Below are 23,105 nucleotides of genomic sequence, written 5' to 3'. Positions count from 1 at the left end.
AATCAGCAAAGTCAGATTTTTTTATTTCTTTTAAATAAGATGGCAATGATCTAATTCCCAGAAAACAAAGGTCATACAGCCCACGATGATCACCAACAGAGGGCACAGGGAGTTTCTCAGTGTAAAGCCTATGTAGCCATCCCGTGAGAAGGTTAACATTGCAAAGACAAGGAGGCACCATCTAGTGGCAACTGGAATAATGCTCTTGAGAATGAAAGAGGTGATCAAAACGAAGAGAAGAAACCAAGAAGACAAACTCATACGATGAACAACTGGAAATTCTCTCATACTGAAAATCATGACCTAAGAAGAATCATGACAACACAGCAAACAACAGAAGTTCTCAAAAACAGATTCCAGGACAGGGTGAAATTCAGAAAATGAGACAAGTGTATTGACCTATGACATTAACAGTACACATGATCACAACTCTAACAGTGTCCTAAGTCCCCGGAGAAAACAGGAATGCTCCGTTGCTGCAATGATGCACCCTTCCACCTCCAGGCTTAGTCTGTCACCTATCTGCACTAACTTCGACAATAAGGTGTGAGAGCCACCTACAGGCTGGGGTGGAGGGAAGGTGCAGGAGAGAGAAAGTAATCAAATGTTGTCTTTCCATTTGTTCAGTCAGTTGGATAATTAAGTCATATTTTCCTCCCTAAAATATTCTAAAATAGAAGGTAGCAGGTCATACGAAATTTGTTTGGGTTGATGTGTGGTAGTAACTCTGGCATGTACTGAACTTGATATACAGCAGGAAGCCACACTTTAGTAGGTGCTGATGTTAGGTATAAATTGGGCAGTATTCAGAATCCTTGGTAGCTTCTGAGGTCAGAGGCTCTGACTTCTCAACCAGCACTCCGTTGGAATAACTTAGGCCAGCTGGGCATGAGAATACGTGGCATAGCTGAGGGATCTGCCATGCATGCACCCAGGATTTCCAAAGGCAAGTCCAGGAACTGGTACCAACAGTTTGCTACTATCAGCCATGCACAGACAGCAACTGAGACTAACCAGTGGGACTAGCTATTTGACACCGCTACATCTCCAAGCATGGGATTTTGTAGAAGCAGTGGTGGCCTACGACATACTGGAAATTAAAACAAAACAAAAAAATCCTGCTGCTTCTTATCAGGTAGTTTGAGAAGCACCACTGACAGCGCTTTCTAGGTTGATGCCTGATGCTCCCTAACACTTTCACTGGGGAAATGTCAGTGGATTTTGTGAGATTCTCAGTCACCCTCAATAAAAAATATAGAAAAGTACAGCAGGTTTATCCCTGGTTTCTATTTCTAAGAACAAAAATCAGTCAGTCCTAGAATTGGATTCCCAGAGCCTTGAAATTCAGCGCTCTCTTGCTTCTTGCTACAGTTCACCCGTACTCAACAGAAATTTAGGGAACTAAAGAGACAAGAGTGACTGTCACGCCACATCTTACTGTGAAGAACCAGACACTTATTTATAGCCCTGCTACCAATTATGGCTTTAATGACCAAGGTCACACCTCTGCTGCATAATAAGCTCTTCGTCAACATTTATCCTTCGCTATCGAAAACATCCTCTGGCCTAATGATGACTTTAGTTTTGAGGCCAAGAAATAAACAGCATGAAGATGTAATCCAAGTGGTCAGATTTCAAAGTTAGGTTCTCTTCATTAGGCTAAACACTCTAATGAGCTGTCTGAGACAGACTGGTTGTAGGAGAAGGTGCAGAAGGCATCTAGTAACCTGCTGCTCAGTAAAGGACTCGAAGATTCTCAAATGCTAAAAAGCTTAGTAATTTAATCCAAGATAAATCATAAAGGAGTGTATACGGCTTCGTGGCTCTTCCTTCCAGCACACAGTAGGACCATGCTTCTCTGCACCCTTGTAGGAAAGTGGGACCGTGGGACTTTCTCAGACAAATGAACTGTGCGTGAGCCAGCACGTAATTCACCCCTTTGCCCCTTCTCCTTCTCTGCCAAGAACCAGATAATGTCCCAGGTGGCAGCTGCTGCAGGCTGGGCCCTGGAGTGAGAACAACATAAAGCAAGAGTCCCAGACAGCCACAAAGGACGCGGGGTGAACATGTGAAATATGTTCCACTGTTGGGAGCCATTAAGCCTTGGTGACTGTCATCATGCCAGCGAAGCTCACGCTTCCACAGTGAAACAGCACAGGATGGATTTCCTCACATAGTTTACTCCAGTACTGACTCTATTACTATTCAAGTCAGGAAGTGTAATGCTAAGAAAATAAAACCAGTCTTAAACATACAAAGGGGTTATATATGGATCTGTGCTGGAGGTAGGCAACTATACAGAAGAGTGTTAACACAGCGGGCCTGACTGCTGTTCTGTGAAAGCTCACAAGTTTGGCCCCTGGCTGGCATCTGGGAACTTGGATTTTGGGAGGGTTCCCAACACCCTCATGGGGCTCACTGTGGCTAAAATTTGTACAATGCAGTTTATGCTGGACACCTGCTTTCCTCCTGGGAGTTTGGGGTTTTGGTATATGCTAGGCAGAGGGTGCCTATATGACCAGCCTCCCAATAAAAAACTCTGGGCACTGAATCCCTAAAAAACTTCCTACCAGACAATAGTTCATATGCATGGGCACTGCTGTGGCTGGGGGAGTTTAGGACATCCTGTGAGGGCGGGGAGGGCTTCTGCCAGCTTGCGCCTGGTTTCCTTGTTCACCGCATGTGCCTTTTCCTGTACTGATGCTCCTTTGTAAAGTTTCCCTGTAATAAATCATCATCATGAACAGGACTATATGCTAAGTCCTGTGGGTCTTCTTAGTGAATGAACAAACCTAAGGATGGTCTTGGGAACCCCCAATCTAACATCAAAGTAAGTTCCTTTAATGCTATTTGTGGGGGAAGGGGAAATAATACACATATTTAGAGCGGAGGGTGTGAAAGGATAATTTTTTCATTCCTAGGTAGGGTATATCAGAATATAAAACAATCTACTCCCAATACATCCATTTCCTTTTTATGAGAGTAGAGTCCCAATGATTAAAGTTAGAACATTTAAAGCCAAAGTCTTCGCCATCCCCAGGTAAACATCTCTTTTTTCCTAGTGTGCCTGCTCTACACAACACAGAGGCCAGATTTGCTATCTGTTTTAAACAGGCCCCAAAGACATTTTATTCAATTGTAAATAAATGCACGTTTACACAGGAATTGCTTTAACTTGAAAAACACCAAAGATCAAAGAAAAATAAACATACCATAATTATCACCGGCTGTATCTGACTTCTCAATCTGGATGTTCTGAGTGACTTTTGGACAAATTTCAATTTCTTTGTAAAGCTGAAAAGTACAAAGAAGAGTTCTAAATAGAATTTCATTATAAATAACTTATTAGGAAAAGTCATCATTTTGTATATCTGTTTTTTCATGATTGATACTTAAAAGCAAATTCTAAGTATATCCTAGTCTGCTTATTGAACTGAGTCCATTAAGAGTCAAAATAGAAACTTGTAATTCATATTCCCAAACTTAACTATAGTTCCAGTTTCTATATAATTCCTCAACATTAATCTGTATATCTTTTCTCACTTTACATCTCCTGGAGACCTGAAAAATAATGCTAAAGTAATAAGAAATCTCCAGGAAAAGAAAATTATTAGAATCAGGAAGAGGTTATAAAGACCTTGACATGGGATTCATGGAAACAGGAGAAATCTCCCCTTCCATTCCCTTCTGTTCACATATCATCCTTGCCCAGAAAGTTCACAGGAGTACAAATAGGTAGAGACAAATTAAGCATTAACACAAACAATAAATTAAAGAGGCTATTTCCTTTTAGCCACTGGATTATACCAAATTAGCTGGAAAAGTCAAGCACATAATTAACCAACTCTCTAGAAACCCATGGTCAGCAGAGATAAGAGAACCTTGTAGCTCACATGGCAAAACTTTATTTCAATTAATTTAATTTCCTTGCTATTTCACTTTCCTATGTCTGGACTGACTGTCATGGATAATAACTTTACCATGTGTCCTTGCTTCTCATATTCACAGAGACAACTGTGATCCTATTTTACAAATGAAAGGAATAAGGACTGAGAGCACCTTCTTAAAGTCATAAGGCCAGAAGAATATGGGAAGCGCAGGAATTTGAACCCAGGCCTCACTGGCTTCAGAGCTGAAGTTCACTCCACTACACTGTGCCTCCCACAGCACCACCTGGTGGAACTTAGGGGTACCAAAGTAAAGGGGTGCCAAAAATCACTTCTTGGGTAAGCCAAAGGCTGTTGTTTCCAAAATTCATGATAAAATTTCCAAAACAAAGGACGTGTCAAAGTTCATATGGAATTTAAAAACTATCATTCAATTTTGCAAGGAAAATCTATTTCAAGCCAAGGCCAGTAACAGAAAGATATTCCTTAGCATTAAAGAGAAGTCTTGGTGGCTATCTAAGCTTGCTCCTGTCTTTGACCACACAGTCCTTCATCCAGAAATAATGTAATTCAGGCAGGTAGAACAGAATTCCAGTTTCCTTCTGTTCACTTTGTTAGGTAGTTGACAGGTGGGAGAGGTGAGTACAAAGCTTAGGATTCAGAAGCCTGGAAAACAGGCTGCTGTAAGAGAAAGCCAAGGGGCCGGGGGGAACTTGGGGACAGCGCCCTTCCTCTAGAACACACTAATTTAATGCAAATGCATTACGTTAAGAGCTTAACTTAATGTGGTTTTCTTTTTATACTCCAGAATGTGTTTCACACAAATTCTGAAATTAGAAATCAGTTATAATACTGACCTTTAGTTCTGAATATAGTCACCAAAGTTATAACAATAAAATTAATGACATATTTTTTAACACCACAGATGCTCAATAAAATGGTATGAAATGTGTTCAACTAATTTTGAGCCTTACTTTTTCAAATTTCCTTGAGAACCAAACTCTTCCCCTAGGTGGCAGTATATCACTGTTTGTTCCAATCATCTCCGGAAAGTTCCAAATGGTTCTCCACAGATCCAGGGGGAATATAGCCTGGTGAATATTTCCCATTTGTTCACAGTATTACCTCCTACTTTTTTTGTACTTGGTGGGAAAGTCTTCATTACTTTACCAGTCTTAGACAATAACTTAAGTCTGATACAGACAAGGGCCTTTGGCCACAGTCCTTTCTTAGGCTGGTTAGACTAAAATGGGGTTTAAAGAAGAGCAGTAATAAAATATATAAAATATCAAAAAGGGTCTGCACTTTCAAATATATTTTCAATGTAACTACAATATCTGAAACTAGAAATTTTGAAATTTCATAGTTTCATACATAAATCTTCAACAATAAAGTGGTACACCTTCCCTTTATGTTATTTAATCAAAGATGTGGCATGTTTTCTGTCCTTAAAAACCAGATGAAAGATTATCAGACTTTATGAAACAATTTGATTGCCAGGCACTTGAGGTATGATGAAATCACAATGATTTCTTACTGTGTCTCTTGGGTGCCCTGGTCTAAGCCACCCCTGCCCATCGACTGCCTTAACTCCAGCTCTCAAGCCCCCTGCCTGCTCTCCCAGAACCTTCCCTCAGGACCCAAGGGCCACTGGCCACATATCAGCCACAGTGTGCCTATTAAAGCAAAAGTCAGATAGCACCCTTCCTCCCCCGGGAGTCCCCCTCTCTCCTGGGCCCTCCACGGCCTGTCCTGCCACCCTGCTCCCTCATTTCCTGCATCTCCCTGGCCCCAAGCCCCCTTGCTTACCCTGCCCCCTAACCCTCCCACTCACAGTAACACCTCCACCACAGCCACCCTTGCCCTGCCAGGCCTTACTCAGCGTTGTCCCTCAGCCTAGAACACTGCCTTCCAAAATACCTCTAGGACTCCTTCATTCACCTCCCTGTTCAAACACGCTATCTAAAGGAGCACACAATCCACTTCTGCACGCCCCGTCTCCAGCTGTTCACCCTTTTTCTTCCAAGCTCTTAACATTCCTGAGATACTGCTCATTTACCTATCTGTCTCCACAAACCTGAATGTAGGTTCCACAAGGAGTAGGGATTTTTCCGTGTGTATCCCAGAGCCTAGAACAGCTACAGTGGTGCCAGGCACACAGTATTTGCTGGGTGAATGAATGAATCAGTTGATCTGTGTTTCTGCAAACTCTTTATGCACACCTGTCATTTTAAGTAAAAGGCACTTAATATGGGTTTTTTCAAACGCCAGTGCCTCCATATTCATTATTATTCCATGGATTGGGCCCAACAACCAACTGACCCTGAACAAGTAGCCAAACAGGAATCAACTATATTAGAACATAACCAGCAAAGCAGATGAGTAGATGTTTGACTACTGGTGGCCATTCACAATCCAGAAAATCCCCTGCCCCACCAAATAAACAAACTAAACCTCCAAAAAAATCTTTAACATCTAGTACACACTTTTCCTAATGACTATCAACCTTACACTAAAGACGGTTTGACAAAACAATGGAGAATGAAATATTTGGGGACAGTCATCTATGAGTCATTTGTAAGGAAACAGCTTTGAACATCTGGGAGTTTCCCTAGTCCCTCAAAAATAAAATCAGAGGTGGGCTCTGGAAACCAGTTAACTGTGGATGGGCTGATGTTTCTCCAGAGACAATAAATTGAAATCTGCAAACTCAGAAAGCATCCAGGAGCACCTTGTGTTCAGAAACTCCCTGCCTTGGATGACATTATATTCAGCTTCATGGCCTAAAGCAGGGATTGGAAACCAGGGACCCATGGATAGAATTCAAGAGGCCTGTAAACTTAGATGCTGGAAAAAGAAAAATCCCCAAAAAATAAAAGCAGACTTCTTTATATTCATTCATCTTTAATTGAAACTTAACATTTTCTGTGATCATAAATAAATGTAGGCAAATAACACAGCAATGTCAGCAGTGCCTATGACCTCGCTACAGATAGAAGTCTGCTATTTTCACATTACAATCTAGTTGGTACCTCTATCTCTAAGTATTATTTATGTTCATCACTACTTTCAAATAGTGGTAGCTATTACATGTACTGCTAGGTTTTGTTATTTAATAAGCCAATAAACAAGCACAAATCTTTTAATTTTTTTAATGTTTTCTTGTCTTTAAGTTATTATTTTAAAAATTTTTTTGATACCTACTTCAACATAATTAGGCCCTACGTAATCCTATATATTTTATTTTATGCAACTAAAAACATTATTCTGAGAAGAGATCTAGAGGTTTCACCAGGTTACCAAAGGTATCTTCAGAATAAAAAAGTTAAGAATCTTGCTAAAAATAGAGATGATAGTGAGTAATACTCATCTGCAATCTGAGCAATAAAATGAGCGAGACTATGTATGGGATTTGCTTCCTTAGGGATCTCTGAGCTGGAGACATTTTGCAGTGGGCAAGAAAGAATATCATGGTCTCTTTGTATGTTAGATTCTTTTTTTTAAAAAGTTGTAATTATAATATGCATACAGCATTGTAGATACAAACAGACTAGGTTTGACACACCTTAGTCTCTTCTACTGGACAAGACCACACAATGGCCAAGACTTAAAGGTAATAACTGAGTTGATGAAATTTCGAAAGATGTGTCTCAAGCACCTACTATGTGTAAGATTTCTGAGGAACATGGAAGTTGGTTAGGTGTGGTCCCTATCATTTAGGATATGAAAAGGTCATTAAACCCAAGATGGAAAATATATGATAAAGGATCTAACAGCTATTAATTACAGCATAATCGGCAATGCACTTTCCTTTTTTAAGTAAAGAAAAGGGTTTTCTTTTCTCTACTCAGACCATCAGGTCAGGGCTTTTCCCCAGCTTAGAGAAAAAAATAAATCAGCCACTCTGTTAAAAGTCCCCTCTTGCATTAAACTTACTGATTTAGGTGGTGGCTGAAAACGGACTCCTCATTCTGATCTTCTATTCCACAGCACGGTAACGGTGCCACAGAAGCACACCCTCTCTTATATTTCATTAAAAACTTTTACAAGAGCATGAGGGAACTTTTCAGAATGACAGAAATGTTCTAAATTATGATTGTTGTTGGGGGGACACAACAGTCTTTGTCTCCATTTGCCAAAACTCAATTGAACTATGTGCTTACGATTGGTGAGTTTTGTTGTATACAATAGCAAAAAAGTTGATTAGAAACAAAATTCCCTATTAAATTTTAAATCACATTTCCTCTTTTTAAAAAGAGACTCCTTGGGCTTAGATTTTCAGTTCTGCTTTCTGTGGTGACACCATCTGAAGTCACACTGTTACATTCACATTATCCATGGTCCCCAGAGGAATGACTAAGTGCAGAGCAAAGAACAAATTCCAAGATAGAGGCGCCTTGCTCCCAAAATATTTATTTCCTGGAACTGAAAGATGCACCACTTGGCTAATGAAAAGGGAACTTGTCACTATTTTATTACCATAGCAACCATTTAGAGAACATATACCATATGAACCTTATCTCTATTCTTTGCAAAACCCTAGAAATTAAGTATTATCACCTCATTTTTTTTTTGCCAATACTGCACAATTAATACACAGTAGAGACATAAAATCCCAGACCTAATTTAGAACCCAAGTCCCATGATGAAACTTAAACATATATGAAAGTCCCCAGAAATCTATATAAACACAATTACAGAAGGCTTGGACATAAAACATAGATGGCAGCTTTTTTCACCCAACAGGATTCAAACCATCGATTTCAACATGCCGGCAGAAGTCGCACAAAACCAGAGTTAGTGCTATTTTTTCTGACAAGAGCCAGCAATTTAAAACAAAAGACTGTCAGAGCCTCAAGGAAGGCTAGGAATAATAACGAAAATGCCATCTGAGAGTCAGCTCTGGATTTCAATTTTTTATGATGGCACAGCGCTGCTCCTTGCATAAGCAAGGTGGCACTTCCACTCTGGACGGACCATGGTAAGTAAGGCCGCCCCACGAACTTGAGAGCCCTGAACGAGGCTCATTTGTTTCAGAACTCGTTCCACTTCACCAACCACAATTAGCACAAGCACACATACAACTGATGAATAATCTCCTACAGAATGTACTTGGACAACAGTCGTGAACATTACCAGCTCGTAAATGTCCTCTTCGGGCTTTGGGATGTAGTGCTGCATTTTGTTCTCTACTAGAAATTTCAGGCGCAGGTAATGAGCAGAATGATCCAGTTGATGTGTCTGTGACAAAACAAAGACAAAGAAAAGAAAACACCTGTTCAATGGTAACAAGGAGTCATGAGCTCTTACTGATATTATCACGTATTCCCAAGAATTAATAGCAATCTGTTTACCAGAGGGGGTGTGTAGGGTTCCTCTACTCCTTAAAAGACTTACATCTAAAAACCCAAACTTGAAAATAATTTTCATTGAAATTGTAATAATGATATTCCATGGCTATCTTATGATTCTTTGGAAACAACTGAATCATATCCTCACTTCTGCTTATCTGATTCATTAGGTTCTTTCACACTGGTTTTGCCACAAAACCCACACGACTGAAGGGGCCCTTGAATGTAATTCCAAACATACGTTAGGTGATGAGAGAAGAAAAGTGACACGAAAAGCCAGGAAATATTCACAGTGATAGAAAAAAACTGTGCCCAGGCAAATATGTTTGTTTAATCGCATGGGACACAGGGACAGTTGTTAACAGTTCATTTGCAAGCGAGTCAGTGTGAAGACAAGGCATCTGGATTTCAGTCTTATTTACATACACCCCAAGGGAGACTCCCTGGGCAGTGCAGACAGGCAAGTGGCCAACTTGGGAAACGCTCTGAATGACTTGCCCAAAGAAAACAAGTCTAAAATCGTTAAGGATTGAAATTTCCAGGCCTTCCCCTTTGGTCCAGAGTGGGTCGACTGTTTTTTGGTTTTGTTTTTGTTTTCTATCTAGAAAGTGATCCTTGAATTCATGTTGAGTTGAACGCCAACAGTGGCAACATGGTTTTATAAATAAACCTCAATAAACATCAAGGAGATGGAGGGGAAGAAGGAAGAAAATTCTCTTCAAAAGTTATGTGGTAACATAAAAATGTATTGCTAGAGAGAAAATGTTTAAGTCAGGTCAGTTTTTTAAAGCATCCTTATCTTTTAGAAATTCATCCTAAAGTACTAATAGATAAAAATACGATTCCTGGATTTGCTTCTAAGATCATCCAGTGAAAGGGATGGGAGTGAGTTAATAAAGGGATGAAACATAATGTGATAATTATAGACTTGGTGATGGGTATACAGGAGTTTATTACATTATTCTCTCTCTTATTTAAGTTGGACATTTTTCATAAAGTACATATAAAAGCTCTTCACATCAAAAACTCTACTGATGAGAATTATTTCAATATAACTGAAATGCATTTTTCACTGGCTTAATACTCTACTTACCCTGTCCCCTGTCGCCCAAGTTTTAAGGCCAAACTAAGAACATTCCAATGACTATTCTAATAATAATCACTCAATTACACCTAACAGACTCTTAAGTATGCCAGACACTGCACTGTATGAAGCATCACAAATATGAAAATTAATACAACTTAAATGTAGTCTTCAGGAGTGTTTGTGGCTATGGGGAAGGGGTGTGCAGAAAATGGGAGGTGGAACAACGGTGGTTTTGCTTTTTAAATAACTATATAAGTAAGTCAGACATCTTGCATTATTACAAAAGCACACTTCCAGAAAGTGAAAATGGGTTTGTCCTGAATACCTGGCAGAAGTTTTCTACCAGTGATGCTTGGGTACCCCCACCCTATATTCTCCCCTAAGTCACCTGAGAGTTTGAAGCCCTGGTGGCCACAGCACCACTGAGCTAACACATTCCTGGGCATCCAGCTTTCTGCTTTCACTGTCTGTACCAGAGACCAATGCTCAGTGTCTGACTGTTGATGTCAAAGGCACTAAGGGTAGATGGGCGAGCCAGAGAAACAAAACAGGGAAGTTTTAATGTATGCTACCTACGGCTTGTCAGAGAGCCTCTGGGACAAACAAGGAAATAATATTTTGGGTGATACAATAAGCAAGATGTTTCCCCCAGAGACAGAAGCCGCAAACGCTTCCCACCTACCTAGGTCCTCAATGAGATCTTTAATTAGAAGCAAAAATTTTTGGTTCACCATCTGTTTCCGACTGAGGTGGGAGGGAAGGAGAAATGAAACTTCCTGGGGTCGCGGTTAACAGGAACGAATCCACTTGGAAACCTATTCATAACCATTAATAAGCACTTTGTGGACACTCCCAGTGAGGCTGCCACTTGAACAGACCCAAACAGCAACCTCACAAGAAGCTTCTGGTTCCTGAAAGCTCAGTGTGAGAGAGACACAGCCCTCCGTTGGGCACCAAAGATCTTAAAGCGGTCCTGATGATGACTGTAGAGATTCTTATCATACCTTAAAAGCTATGTACTGAAAACACATAGATACAAATACAGATGTACAGGGAATGACAGTCAACTCCATTGTCGAGGAACCACATTTAAAGTGTTTAACACAGCAAAGAGGACAAAAGACAATATAACAATGGTTATATGATTCTTGCCACCCCCCGCTTCACCACCAGATTTTTCAGGCTCCTTTAAATTACAGTAATATCTTAATAATTGTGAAAAGCAAAAATGAGCACATGCAACATTAAAATTTTAATGTCTTATAACCTATGAGCCCATAGTTTGATCAGTAAACAGTTACTCTAAAAATGGGACACTGGATCAATAAACCAGAGTGCCCAACATTTTGGCATGTTTCTCAATTCCAAGCCCACATTACTCATGGCTTGTCTAATGTAAAGGCGAAAATCCTAATGAATTAACTGCATCAGATCCTCCAAACCCTCAAGAAGGATTTTATGCTCCTCAAATACCTGCAAGTCAGTATCAAAGCAGGTAGAGCAACTTACCATGCTCACAATTCATCTTTGCGCAAAAAGAATTTCAAATACCAATGAATATTTAATGCAGTAATTCTAAATATTTGGCCCACTTTAGACATGTAAAACCGTCAAGAGAAAACTTCCTAACTCAAGACAGATTCAGTTAGGAAAAGATTTCAGCGGTAAAAACTTGTTTTCCAATGTGCATTTACTTGAGTTGAGAGCATCTGATTCATTTTGAGGCAATGCAGCCGCAATTATGCCATAAGACAAACATTATCATAGAACAATTTTTACTTCAGTTGGCTTATTTTGTCATAATTTTCAGCTACTTCAAAGGATGAAATAGCAAAACACAATATAGATCTTTTCACTATAGTCTGGGCCTATTAAAATAGATCATGACATAATCTTCCAATACGTCATGCTTTGCTCTTCCATTTCTCCTATTTTTCCATTTTAGTCAAACTTTTCAATATAAAAGCATGCATTACTACATAGAGAAATCTACGCGCGCACACACACACACACACACACACACACACACACACACACACAGTGCTACTGTGAAATTTCCAAAGGTATTTAATCCTCCCCTCCAAGATGACCTTTTATTTTTTTAAGTGCCAATGGTGATTAGAATATTCATAACCATAGGTCAACATGGTGAAGGTATGAACTAAAACTGAGCCCATGGTCACACGAGAATAATACCAGTGAGTATGGATGAATGCGTTTTTTTGCAATTATTTTGGTAATTGCAATGAACAGAATATATCCAAAACCCACAGGCCAACATGGTTACCTGTATATTTAGCAACAATAATTTTTGTAACATCCATTACATGAATTGCACATGAAATGTAGATTTTGAAACATTTACTATACCAGAACTTGACTGGTGCTCGGATGGCAGATGACAAACTGATGTGAAATGATGTGGAGCAGAGAGAATAGGAAAGAGAATGAGCTGAATGCAAGAGACAGAAGAGATTGATTATTAGGTATTAGAGGGAGCATCCATCACTAGTGTCGAGAACGACAATAAAGAAATAAAAGACACACTCTGACAATCACCTTTGTTTTCAGCCCCTCCTCCAAAACAGAAAAAAGCATTCACCATTAATTAGATCATTAATAACATGTGGAACTGTTTTCCTCATTATCTCTTTCCCTCTTAAGAATAAAATTGGCTCCACTAATTACAATAAAGTGTTTTCCAAAGAAGAAGCAAGCTTTGAAGGCACCTGGCTCTGAGCACACTATGTAATTTATCCTACAAAGGGTGCTTTTCCAAAGAACATCAATTTCTTAAAGTGCACACAAAAGTTTTCCATTTATAAACTCATGAAACATAAGCTTGTTCCACACCATATTTTTTTTTTGGGAAAAAGAGCTGAGAAGCCAAGGAAAATTGGGCAGGATGACCTTTCATTGTTAGAGAAGGGGATCTGTGCCCTGATAATGACATCAAAAACCCCTCAAGGGATAGAAATAAACACTTCATAGGGGAACAGGCCCAACTCATTACCTAAAGATGGTCTCTAAAAGGCTGAGACAATATTATTCCTCATTCCCTTCGTGTCTATCAAAGCAAAAGCTTGAAAAGTACCTAAAATTGGGTCAATCACTATTTTTCCCACTCACTGTTCAATCTGCCACCAATCAATGGTTACTGGAAAAATCGGACCTACCCTGATTGCTGATTGAGTCACCAGGCCCAGGTAAACAGGAGGCTCTGAAGCTACACTCCACCCTGAGAGGACCCTCTGGAGTTTGCCTGATTTAAAAAAAAAAAAGGCCAGAGTCCTACTTTTGACACCTTCAGCTGCGCTTCTGAGAATAACTCCGAAAGCACTGCAGAATATTAATGGGTCTCTAAAGAATCATGCTAATCTATAAATAAAAAAATGCAGAAATCCTCAATAGACCAATTTTGCTAAGTAATTAAAATGAAAAATGTGAGCAGAAATACCATTATCTTCACAAAGCTGGAACTCACTCACATAAAGGATGCAAAGCATGTAACTGTGTATTGTTTATTTTTAACACCTGTATGGGGGCTGATCTCAGCTTTGTCCTAAAACAAATGGCCTTTCTACTTTTTCTCCACATAAAGACTATCCAAAAGGCTTATTTAAGTCAAAAGTTCCATTCCTCCAACTCATACAAAGAGCCATGTTTTTTTTCTTTAAAAAGGTCCTAATTTTTTTTTTAATACAAAAAGTGCTGGTTGTAGAATTATAGAACTGAGGTACTTGCTGAAGTAGCCAAAGCAAATCGGTATTCATAAACCTTTGCCTTTAATGATAGGCCCATAAAAGGTCATTATATCCATCTGACCTCTTCTAGGATAAAATGATAGAAAAGGTTTCCATTTGCCCTTAAGTTGCCCCAGGGAAGATCATTTCACTCTCCTAAGAATACATGTGAGACTTCTCCCACCGGTTAGGACTACCCTTCCCCATGAGTGGCCTAGGTTCTGACAGTCACTGTGACCCCCCACCTGGCCCTGGGTTTGGAGCAGCCAGGTGGGTGTGGGTTCCGCCCACATAGGCCATGAGTGCTGACGTAAGCTCAGGCAAGTAACTGAGACTCCCTGAGCCTCACCTTCTCCACCTGTACCATGGGCTTTTGTCAGTTCTTCCTCAGACTTAATATGACTACTAAATAAGACTTTTACTGCTATTCAACATGTAAAAGTATAAACAGGGGAAAAAGAAAAGTTTTTCTCTCTCTCTTCTTTCCCTCCCTTCACTCAAGGGAATTCATCTGGCAGCCCTTCAGGGAGGAAAAGAAACCAGGTCTACTGTGAAAAATACCAACAAGTTTCTACAGTGTAAGGTGAAAGCAGAAAAAGTGAGCTCAATTATTATTTGTCACCAAAAAAAAAAGTTTAATTATGTATTCATAGGAGAAATTTCCCATCATGGAAGTCAGACATTTATTTTAGTTTTTCCCTACCCTAAAGATGCCCGTGGTGTATCAGTTACTGCCAAAGCAGGTTACCAACAATATGTAGAAAATGATGCCATTCAATACATGTGTGTGCAGGTAGCAAACAGGCTGGACGGACAACCACCAAAACTTTACAGATGAAGTTATCTTTGGACCTTATGGGTAAGTAAGGGTGGCCTTAATTTTCTGTTTTGTTCTTTGCCTAAATTTTCAAACATTTTTGTAATGACTGTGTAATATACTTATTACAAATCTATCAAATACACTGAAAGAAGCTACTTAAAAGAATGTCTCCCCTCATGAAGCTGAAGAACTCAGTGACATTTATTGTGCATAATTTCACAAAGGAATCCAGGGCTGCTCTTCAGTGGAATGGAGGTGTGCTTTACTGAGAGCACCCCCCTCTCCCACGTGCCTCGGAGTGTCCATGTGTGCCCCAGAGGATTCCTCCACCCAACTCTGCTTCTCTCAGGAAAGCAACCCCAAGGGGTCTCATACCTTGCAGATCAGCTCCAGGGTGTCCCGGGCAGTGTCCCCAGGCCGGACGACTGTCAGGGCTGGCTGGTTGTTCGGCAGACAGAACCAGGATGGAGTGAAATACTCATGGACCCAAATGCCGCAGTCAGGACTGTGCTGGTGGACGCTGGGCAAGACCATTTCCTTCTCCCTCTGCAAAGAGGACATCGAGTGAGCAGAGCAGGGCAACAGCTGTCAGGCTCTCACAATCTGAGATGCCCAGACTGCACACGGGGAGTGTCTCTTCCGATGAAATGGGCCCAGGGCAAAAGTGGTGGCACTGGTGGGGGACAGATAGCAACTAGGAGAAACTACTGAGAGGAGTTTTACTGAGGTTGGGCGAGATTTCTCCGGCAAGGGGCAGACCTCACACCTTGTCCGCGGCATCCACAGGGTGGGTATGGCGTGAGTGAATGGGTACCAACATTTGGAAGAAAGAAAGCAATGGGTCATCCATTCAGCTCAGCTTTATTGGTATTATTTCTCCCACAAATCCATTTCAAATTTAAAGCAGAGAATCCCTTTAACAAGAATAAACTGCCATGTGAGCTCTATGTTTCAAAGGTAACAGCGAGGCTCTGAGGACATCTTTAAAGAGAAGATGATGTTCTAACACTCCATATTTATAAGGAGCATCATTTCTGTGCTCACATTCAACCTTCAGCACAACTGTGGGAGAGAGACAGCTCCATTTCCCAGATGATGTTCAGAGAACTTGAGGAATGAGCTTTATGGCCTTCCTGGGCTGCTGCCATGGCTCCATCCTCAACATTACTCTGCCAGAGCATCAGCAAGTAACACCAAGTTTGTAAGGATGGGGGAACACTTGTCTTATGTGTGCAGTCAGCAGCTGGGTTATATCTAAGAAGCTTAACAGCAAAAGCAGAAGACACTGAATAGACCGATGAAATATTAGAAGCCCAATGTCTTGAAATAAACCAAAGAAAGCATTACATTAGATTTTGGCAATGTAAAAATAATAATGATGCATAATATATGCTAAGTAATAAGCCTTGATTATTGGCTTACAACTAGGACACTAATTGGTAAATACATATCCATAGATCACATAGAACAAGGCTGATATCAGCAAATGACAAGAAACAAACAAGTTTCCAAAGGAAGGCTGACAGGTGGTGATGTAACAACTTCCATACCTAATAAGAATGGATCTCAGAATAGGGCCAGTATTTTTGTAAGGCTACTAAACTAAATTCAATTGAGAAGACAGTTTCAGCTCTGCGTTCGATTGGTATTGCTTCACAGATAAACTGAATCCCAGGGAAGGAATTATCAAAAAAGCAATAAACTTGCCTAGATCCCATTAACTATCATTGGAGTCTTCCCACTCTGTCCCCAAGTGCCATGTTAGATAAGTGCCCCTTAGCGTTGGATCACCCCAAGTTTTGCATCTGAACTGCTCTTTGAGAATAAGGCACTCTAGCCAAGAAGTGGGATAAAGAAATACCTCAGAAAAACACAGAAAGCCAATGGGAAAATGTAGTTTCCAGGATCCGTGCCCTTGGAGAGGCTATCCCAGCAGTAAAAGTATAGAAACAGTGAATGCAAGATGAATAATCCAACTTCAGAAATGGCTGCGTTCATGTCAAAAACCATGCTTGGATGGCACACAGTGCCAGCAATTTAATTTCATCAAATTTCATCTGAGACAGAGATAGCTCAAAGAAAGTGCCCTGCATGGCTCTTCCCAAGGAGAGCTGCCTTTCTGTCTACGATGACATAATCCAGTAGTTTGGGTATGAAAGGGAGAAAAGGTCTCCCACGGGCATTCATCTCGCCTCCCACTTCCAAAAGCCAGAACTCCCCACTGTACCCTGGTGTCAGAGCTTCAGCTCCATCTAGAATGTGGGTCTGAGCCACTGCTGACCACCACTGCTTGGTTGCATGGCAACCATGAGCTGAACTCCATCATATTGATTCTGAGTCTGAGAACCAGAGGATCATACCAAGGTCATGTTATCAGCATCAAACCCCCTGAACAAAGAGGCTACTGGTATCATTATCAAGAGCCTTAATACTTAGGATGTCTATTTATTTACAGGCTGAAAAAAGTGGCCTAGGCAAAAAAAAAAATCAATATTCTTTCCGGGCATTCAATCAGAGCCATTTGACAGTCCCTTTTTAAATCCAAGCACAAGGCTGAACCAAGTCTATGAATCTTTAATTGAAGACTTGGGAGGCAAATGCTTTTTTTCTAAAGAACATACTATCAGAACAGTTCTTTGAAATTAATAGGAACAAACAGCATGTGTGGGCAGAGAGGGAGAGCAATAAGAACTCACCTTTTAGAAATGGAAGTTGTATATAAAAGGAATTGGCAATGGCATAAAATATTCAGCTAACTGGAACCCAAATTTCCTCTTAAATTCTGGATGGAAGTTTATGTATCCAAATGATAAGTACGGAAAATGGTATGTCAGCAGGAGAATGTTCTTACTGTTGCCAAGTTTTAAACATAAAATGGTTTTGTGTTGCTTATAAACCTGTTACTTAACTTTAAAAATGGATTATTTCAGTTTTTAATACTGTGTCCGCTTAATTTTAGGATCTCAAGAAACTACTGCATTGTGTAATGTTGATGCATTCGTAGTACTTTTAGAAAAGGAACATGTGTTTATTTTTACCTTGCCATCTGGAACAGTGTCATCAAATATTCCCTCTAAAGATTTCTTCACTGCATCAGTTCCCTCACCGAACACCTGCATATACAGAAGTAGCATCTTAAAAAGAAATCTGGGCAACAGGACAAATGAATCATGGGAAGAGGAAAATGGGCATGGCTATTAAAAAAAATACAGAAGCTTTCAGATACTCCTACATCAAATCCTAAAGCAGGTAAAAGAACTAACGGTAACAGTCCATGAAAAACATGTTCCTCTCTCTAGATCACTTTCCACATCTTTGAAAATTAAAAAAAAAAAAGTCAGTTTTTATATCTGGGTAATTCCTCTAAAGTTAGAAACTAAGCTTGTGAAAGCAATGAACTAGATTTGCTCACAATGAAGAATTTTTGCCATAGTCTCATGTACCCAATCAGATATTTATCAATAATAGTTTACTTTCAAATACCCGGTTGAGTAGAACTGAGAACCTGCCATTTATAATTATTTTCCATAGTACCACAGGTAAGTTTTTTTACTTAAATAAAAATTAGTCTATTTTTTGAAATTTAATGAATTCTGCTAACTTTATGATCTAACTAAAATCATAACAGGGTACCAATGCCAGGAGGTAGTCAAAATCTAAATGTGTAGATATGAGAAATTTTAAATATTGGCTCTAAACCAAGTATGTACTGTCAGGATAATATACATGATTAAGAAAAAGGCTTTCCCCAAATGCAACTGATAGAAACATACAATTTTTGTCCATTACAAAGTACTGAATTAACAAGTAAATTTCTATTGGTGTTATGCTTATGGGGAAGCAAGAAGATTTTTAAACCCTTAATTTAAGGGAGTTACAAGAATTGCTCATAAGACATGACATTGTCCTTTGATTTAAAATAAAAATGCTAAAACATTCTCTTGGATTCATTCAAATTCAATCATGTATTTCAGCAGCAATGGACTATAACATAACCTGGTGCCAGTAAAGTAGAACCACATGAACTAATAGGCTTTTGGTAGAACAGAAGTTCAAAAACTGAGTTGCCCACTGCGACATCCTGACATATTTACAGCTGTGGTCCGAGTCACTGGCAGTAACGGAGATCCATATAAAAGGACACACCCGAAACAACAGCATAAATGTCACTGCTAATACCCTCCTTTTGTGGGTTTAATCAAGCGCCACTGAGTCTCTTGTGTGATTTTTCTGACAAAATATTGACCTTCCTCCCAACAGTTTCTCCTTCAGGTTTACACAGAAGCAAATCCCATGGTAGCAAACTTGATGTTCAGCTCTCTCCAAAGAGCACAGAATCAACTGCATGACTACTCAGTCCCAGGCTTTTGCCGTTTGCTCATCCGGCCATCAAGGATACACACACCCTGTGTTTAAATGGTGAGCATGGCAGTCAGCTAAGGACTTGGTACATCAGCTTTCAGGCTTAATGTACCTTACATTTCAGTTCTTAAAATTAAACAGTTGGAATTGTCAGAACAAATCATGAAGGATCCTTTTATCAAGTCAGTCAAAGTGAGACTTCTCACTTTGTATCAGGGCAAGGAGGGAACAGGTCAGATGGGCAATCCTGGCCATGACCTCCAACACACTGCATGTGTCACTTTCCAGCCATGGTATCCGTGCACTGGATATTCTCCTTCTCCTGAAAAGACCAATATCCATGTTGAGTCCCCAGAATCTGGAGAAGCAGTGCTGGAGCCACTTGTTTCTCAAAGACAAGGATGACAATGACAATAGGAAGAGCATTTCCCAAAAGTAGCTCCAGCAGGGAAACAGCACTAGCAGTAAAGGGGAAAAGTAACAAGACCACTGCACATGGCTATCAGAGGCCCAACACCGCACCACCCAGGCGGCACCATTCAGGGTGTACTGAGACCCCCTTTCGAGCCCTGGTACCCAGTAAAAGGGAGTCATGGTGGTGAGTGAGCCCTCTCCAATTCCTGGTTCCTCATGCCAGTAAGTGGGGAACTGCCCAAAAAAGTCCAGGGCAAAAAACAATCAGATTTCCCTGGAGGCTGCCTTTGATCCAGGGCCAGAGGCAGCTTAAAAAACTCTGTGCTCAGGTGCCCACTTGGCTTCATCATCAAGCCCTGATTTTTTCTGAAGACTCAGGATGCATTGTGCACTTTCAATAGGTCTATAATTAACCAGCGTTTGGAAAGGATGCAGGTGGGAGCCTGGAGTGTGGTGATAGACTAATAGCAGAGTTCAATGTTATGGGTATACTTTCTCTATTAAAAGGGTCTAGCACAACTAACTTGGTGTCATCTAGCTGATCTGAAACAACACTCGGTGTCAGTAAAGTAGCACACACACATGCACACATATCCCCCAGTGAGGGGGCCATGGAGGCAACCTGGGCTTGCTGTTTTCGTCTATGCTGGAACCTACCTGATTGATGCTTGGGCGTCCCTGCTTCTTCTTGGAGGTGGTGTCCAGACCCCAAAGAGAAGAAAACCTGCTCCTTCGCTTGCTTGCGGATCTGGACATGGCCTGAGTACGTCTTCTCACTCCAGTTTCACCAGTGCGCGCTGCCACCTGAGGGCGGCAAGAAGGAACATCAGCAAGAGAGATGTGTCAGGACCACTAACCTATTCCCCACTACGTCTCACCCTTCAAAAACCACTCGTCCATTCAAAACCACTCACCCTTCAAAAACCAAAAAGCCAGCCAACACTGACTCCACCACCCAAAGCATTTTATCTACGACTCACTCATATTAGGACTTTGGGGGTCCTTTATGGATTCAAAATATAATCGAAAGGTTGGCAAACTCAATCAGTAAAAATAGATAAAACTGTAACAGAATGTGTTATATGACTGGATTCTAGCATTAAGTTAAACTAACCATACTATCTTAAGATTCTCCCCCAATTCTGCATTCTAATGAAAAATTGTGCCTGAGTATCAGCAAAAATAATGAAAACAGCATATTTTGGTTCCTGTGATTGTATGTTAAATGTAAACTTACCAATCTTTTCTATTTAGTTTTCTCAGAATTACATAAAAATCATTTTCCTTATTAGGGAAGTGATAGTTGTCCCCAATACCATCCTCCTGCCTGCCTCAGAGAAGCCCCACATGTAGCTGAATACACGGCTACCCAAAGTGAACTTATTTTCCTTATGGCAGGTCATGCATGGGCTTGTGACTAAGTTCCAGTCAATGGGAAGTAAGTAGAGCTATTTGCAATTTCCAAGTATCATCCTCAAGAGGCAGGGGCTTTCCACTACCTTTCTCTTTGTACCTGATGACAGGAAGGCCCATATGTTAGCTAGCCTAAAACATTTGGACAGAAGCTTTTTCTGGGATGCCAGAAGAAATGGAAGGGACCTGGGTCCATGAATATGCTGAACCCGCCCTACTAGTCTTACTATGTCCTGTGTTTAGGTAAAAGGGGGATAAAAGGTGCATTTTTGTTTTTCTTTAAAAGAAGCTAAACTCTGGTGAGACATTTCCAAGATGCCAGCAACCCAGACAAGTATGTCAGAGGAGAACACCACAAATTTAAATCTGCTACTGTGGTACCACTCAAGGAGAGGCTGAATCTCTGTGAGGACTCTATAAGTCCCAGGCAAGCATTCAGGCTTGAATTTTATCCTACAGGTTGTAAGCAAAGTCCCAAGAACTGAAGGGAACATCTGCCAGCAGGTTTCCACAGGCCACCCACAGGCTCGCCTTTCAGAAAAGGGAGTGCCACAAAGTACAGCAAGTCTGACTTGAAATGAAGCCTCCCCACCCACTATTCACCCGCACTTCAGTGCTGGAGGTGAATGTCCCAGAGCCTACCCATCACAGATTCCCACACGGGCAACTCCCAGTGGGATGGTTTCCAACTGGCAGCAATTTAGGGGGTGACATACTGTTGGGTAACATGAGGGGCCTCCCCGGCAGTCAGCACATTGCTTAGGTGGCACACCTCTCCAGGGCCTTCAGCATTGACAGGGTAAACACCCTGGAAGCCCCATGAGCAGTCGACCAGAGACATTAAAAACAGAAATAAAAACAGCTTCTCTGCAGGGGTGTTAGAGGTAAGGTTTTGGTCCCAAATGAAAACAGGAAGATGAGGGAACTGAGAGGTCTTGTATTTTCTCAGCTTAGCACAGAAGAAAACTCAGATCAGGGCACGTAAAATGTAGTATTTGAGACAATGGAGGGAAAGCTTTCATCTGTTACTATATTCAAGGTGGTATGGGGAAGACAACCACAAAAAGAGAGATATATGTTTATGTTAAGTATATTAACATTTTCTTTTTATAAAAGGAATAAAATATAATCTGCTGACATACATGCATGCTTATACGATTATGTCAATATCAGTTAGGCCTATCATCACAAAATGAGGCGAAGAACCATTAAACAAACATTGTTAAAGTTAAAAATCCTAGAGGAAAACAATTCACATTTGGTCTCATATTTATATAGCTATTCATAAACAGATAAATCTATCCATAGATATATACACATATACAGCTATATATATGTATGTAATATTACCCTGTTTTATATATGCACACATACATATGTATCTCAGTTTGTATTACCTTACTTCCTTCATAGCATAGTCAATATCTGACTTACTGTGTTTATTTAATTGCTTATTTATTATCCATCCTGCTCACAGAACATAAACTCCATTTGGAAAGCAACTCTGGATTATTGGCTGCTCTAACCTAATCACCAGGGTGCCACTGACATATGCCAGGCACTCTTATATATTTGTTGATTGAATGAATAAATAAACAAACATCAAAAAGCAAAAGCAGAGATCCTACAGAACAGGGTTACAACAATGAAACAGTGGCTCTTTAGTTTGCAACTTGAGGAAAACAGAGTCAGGGAGAGAAACTCTTACAACCGTCAGTACTCTCAGTTCCTAGCTGACCAGTTAGTTTAATCTGCTTAACAAATGGGCACTTTATTTAAGATTGTTATAGTAACTATGCTAACTGTTCAGGGCCTTGTAAACTGCAAAAGTAACTACTACTCCAAAACAACAGTGACTCAAAATGAGCAAAGGGTTTTGGAAAAAAAGGCTGGCAAGGAAACTAGTAGACAAGAGCTCAAAGTTTCTCAATGATCTTCGCCTAGACAATGCCTCCCTTTGTGGACGCAACCTGATTACTCTATCATTCTGCTCATCTGTGCAAACAAGAACAATGATAACCTTTTTTC

General features: G+C 40.4%; 1 protein-coding gene across 12 annotated transcripts in view; it reads right to left on the bottom strand.

Annotated features, from left to right (window-relative positions):
* Window positions 1-23,105, bottom strand: part of TIAM1 (TIAM Rac1 associated GEF 1) — a 393,313-nt gene that overhangs the window by 71,140 nt on the left and 299,068 nt on the right. For all 12 annotated transcript variants that reach the window (XM_073231434.1, XM_073231433.1, XM_073231432.1 and 9 more), the window contains 5 exons: window positions 20,322-20,468; window positions 17,927-18,001; window positions 15,264-15,434; window positions 9,024-9,128; window positions 3,213-3,294 (listed from right to left, as the gene is read on the bottom strand). In XM_073231434.1, coding sequence (XP_073087535.1) covers window positions 3,213-3,294; window positions 9,024-9,128; window positions 15,264-15,434; window positions 17,927-18,001; window positions 20,322-20,468 — 580 coding nt within the window. The remainder of the gene's footprint in view (window positions 1-3,212; window positions 3,295-9,023; window positions 9,129-15,263; window positions 15,435-17,926; window positions 18,002-20,321; window positions 20,469-23,105) is intronic.

Source organism: Manis javanica, chromosome 3, assembly GCF_040802235.1.
Source record: "Manis javanica isolate MJ-LG chromosome 3, MJ_LKY, whole genome shotgun sequence".
In the NCBI taxonomy this organism is placed as follows: domain Eukaryota; kingdom Metazoa; phylum Chordata; class Mammalia; order Pholidota; family Manidae; genus Manis; species Manis javanica.
Note: the sequence above shows the minus strand (reverse complement) of the source record. Positions and strands in the feature narration are given on the sequence as shown.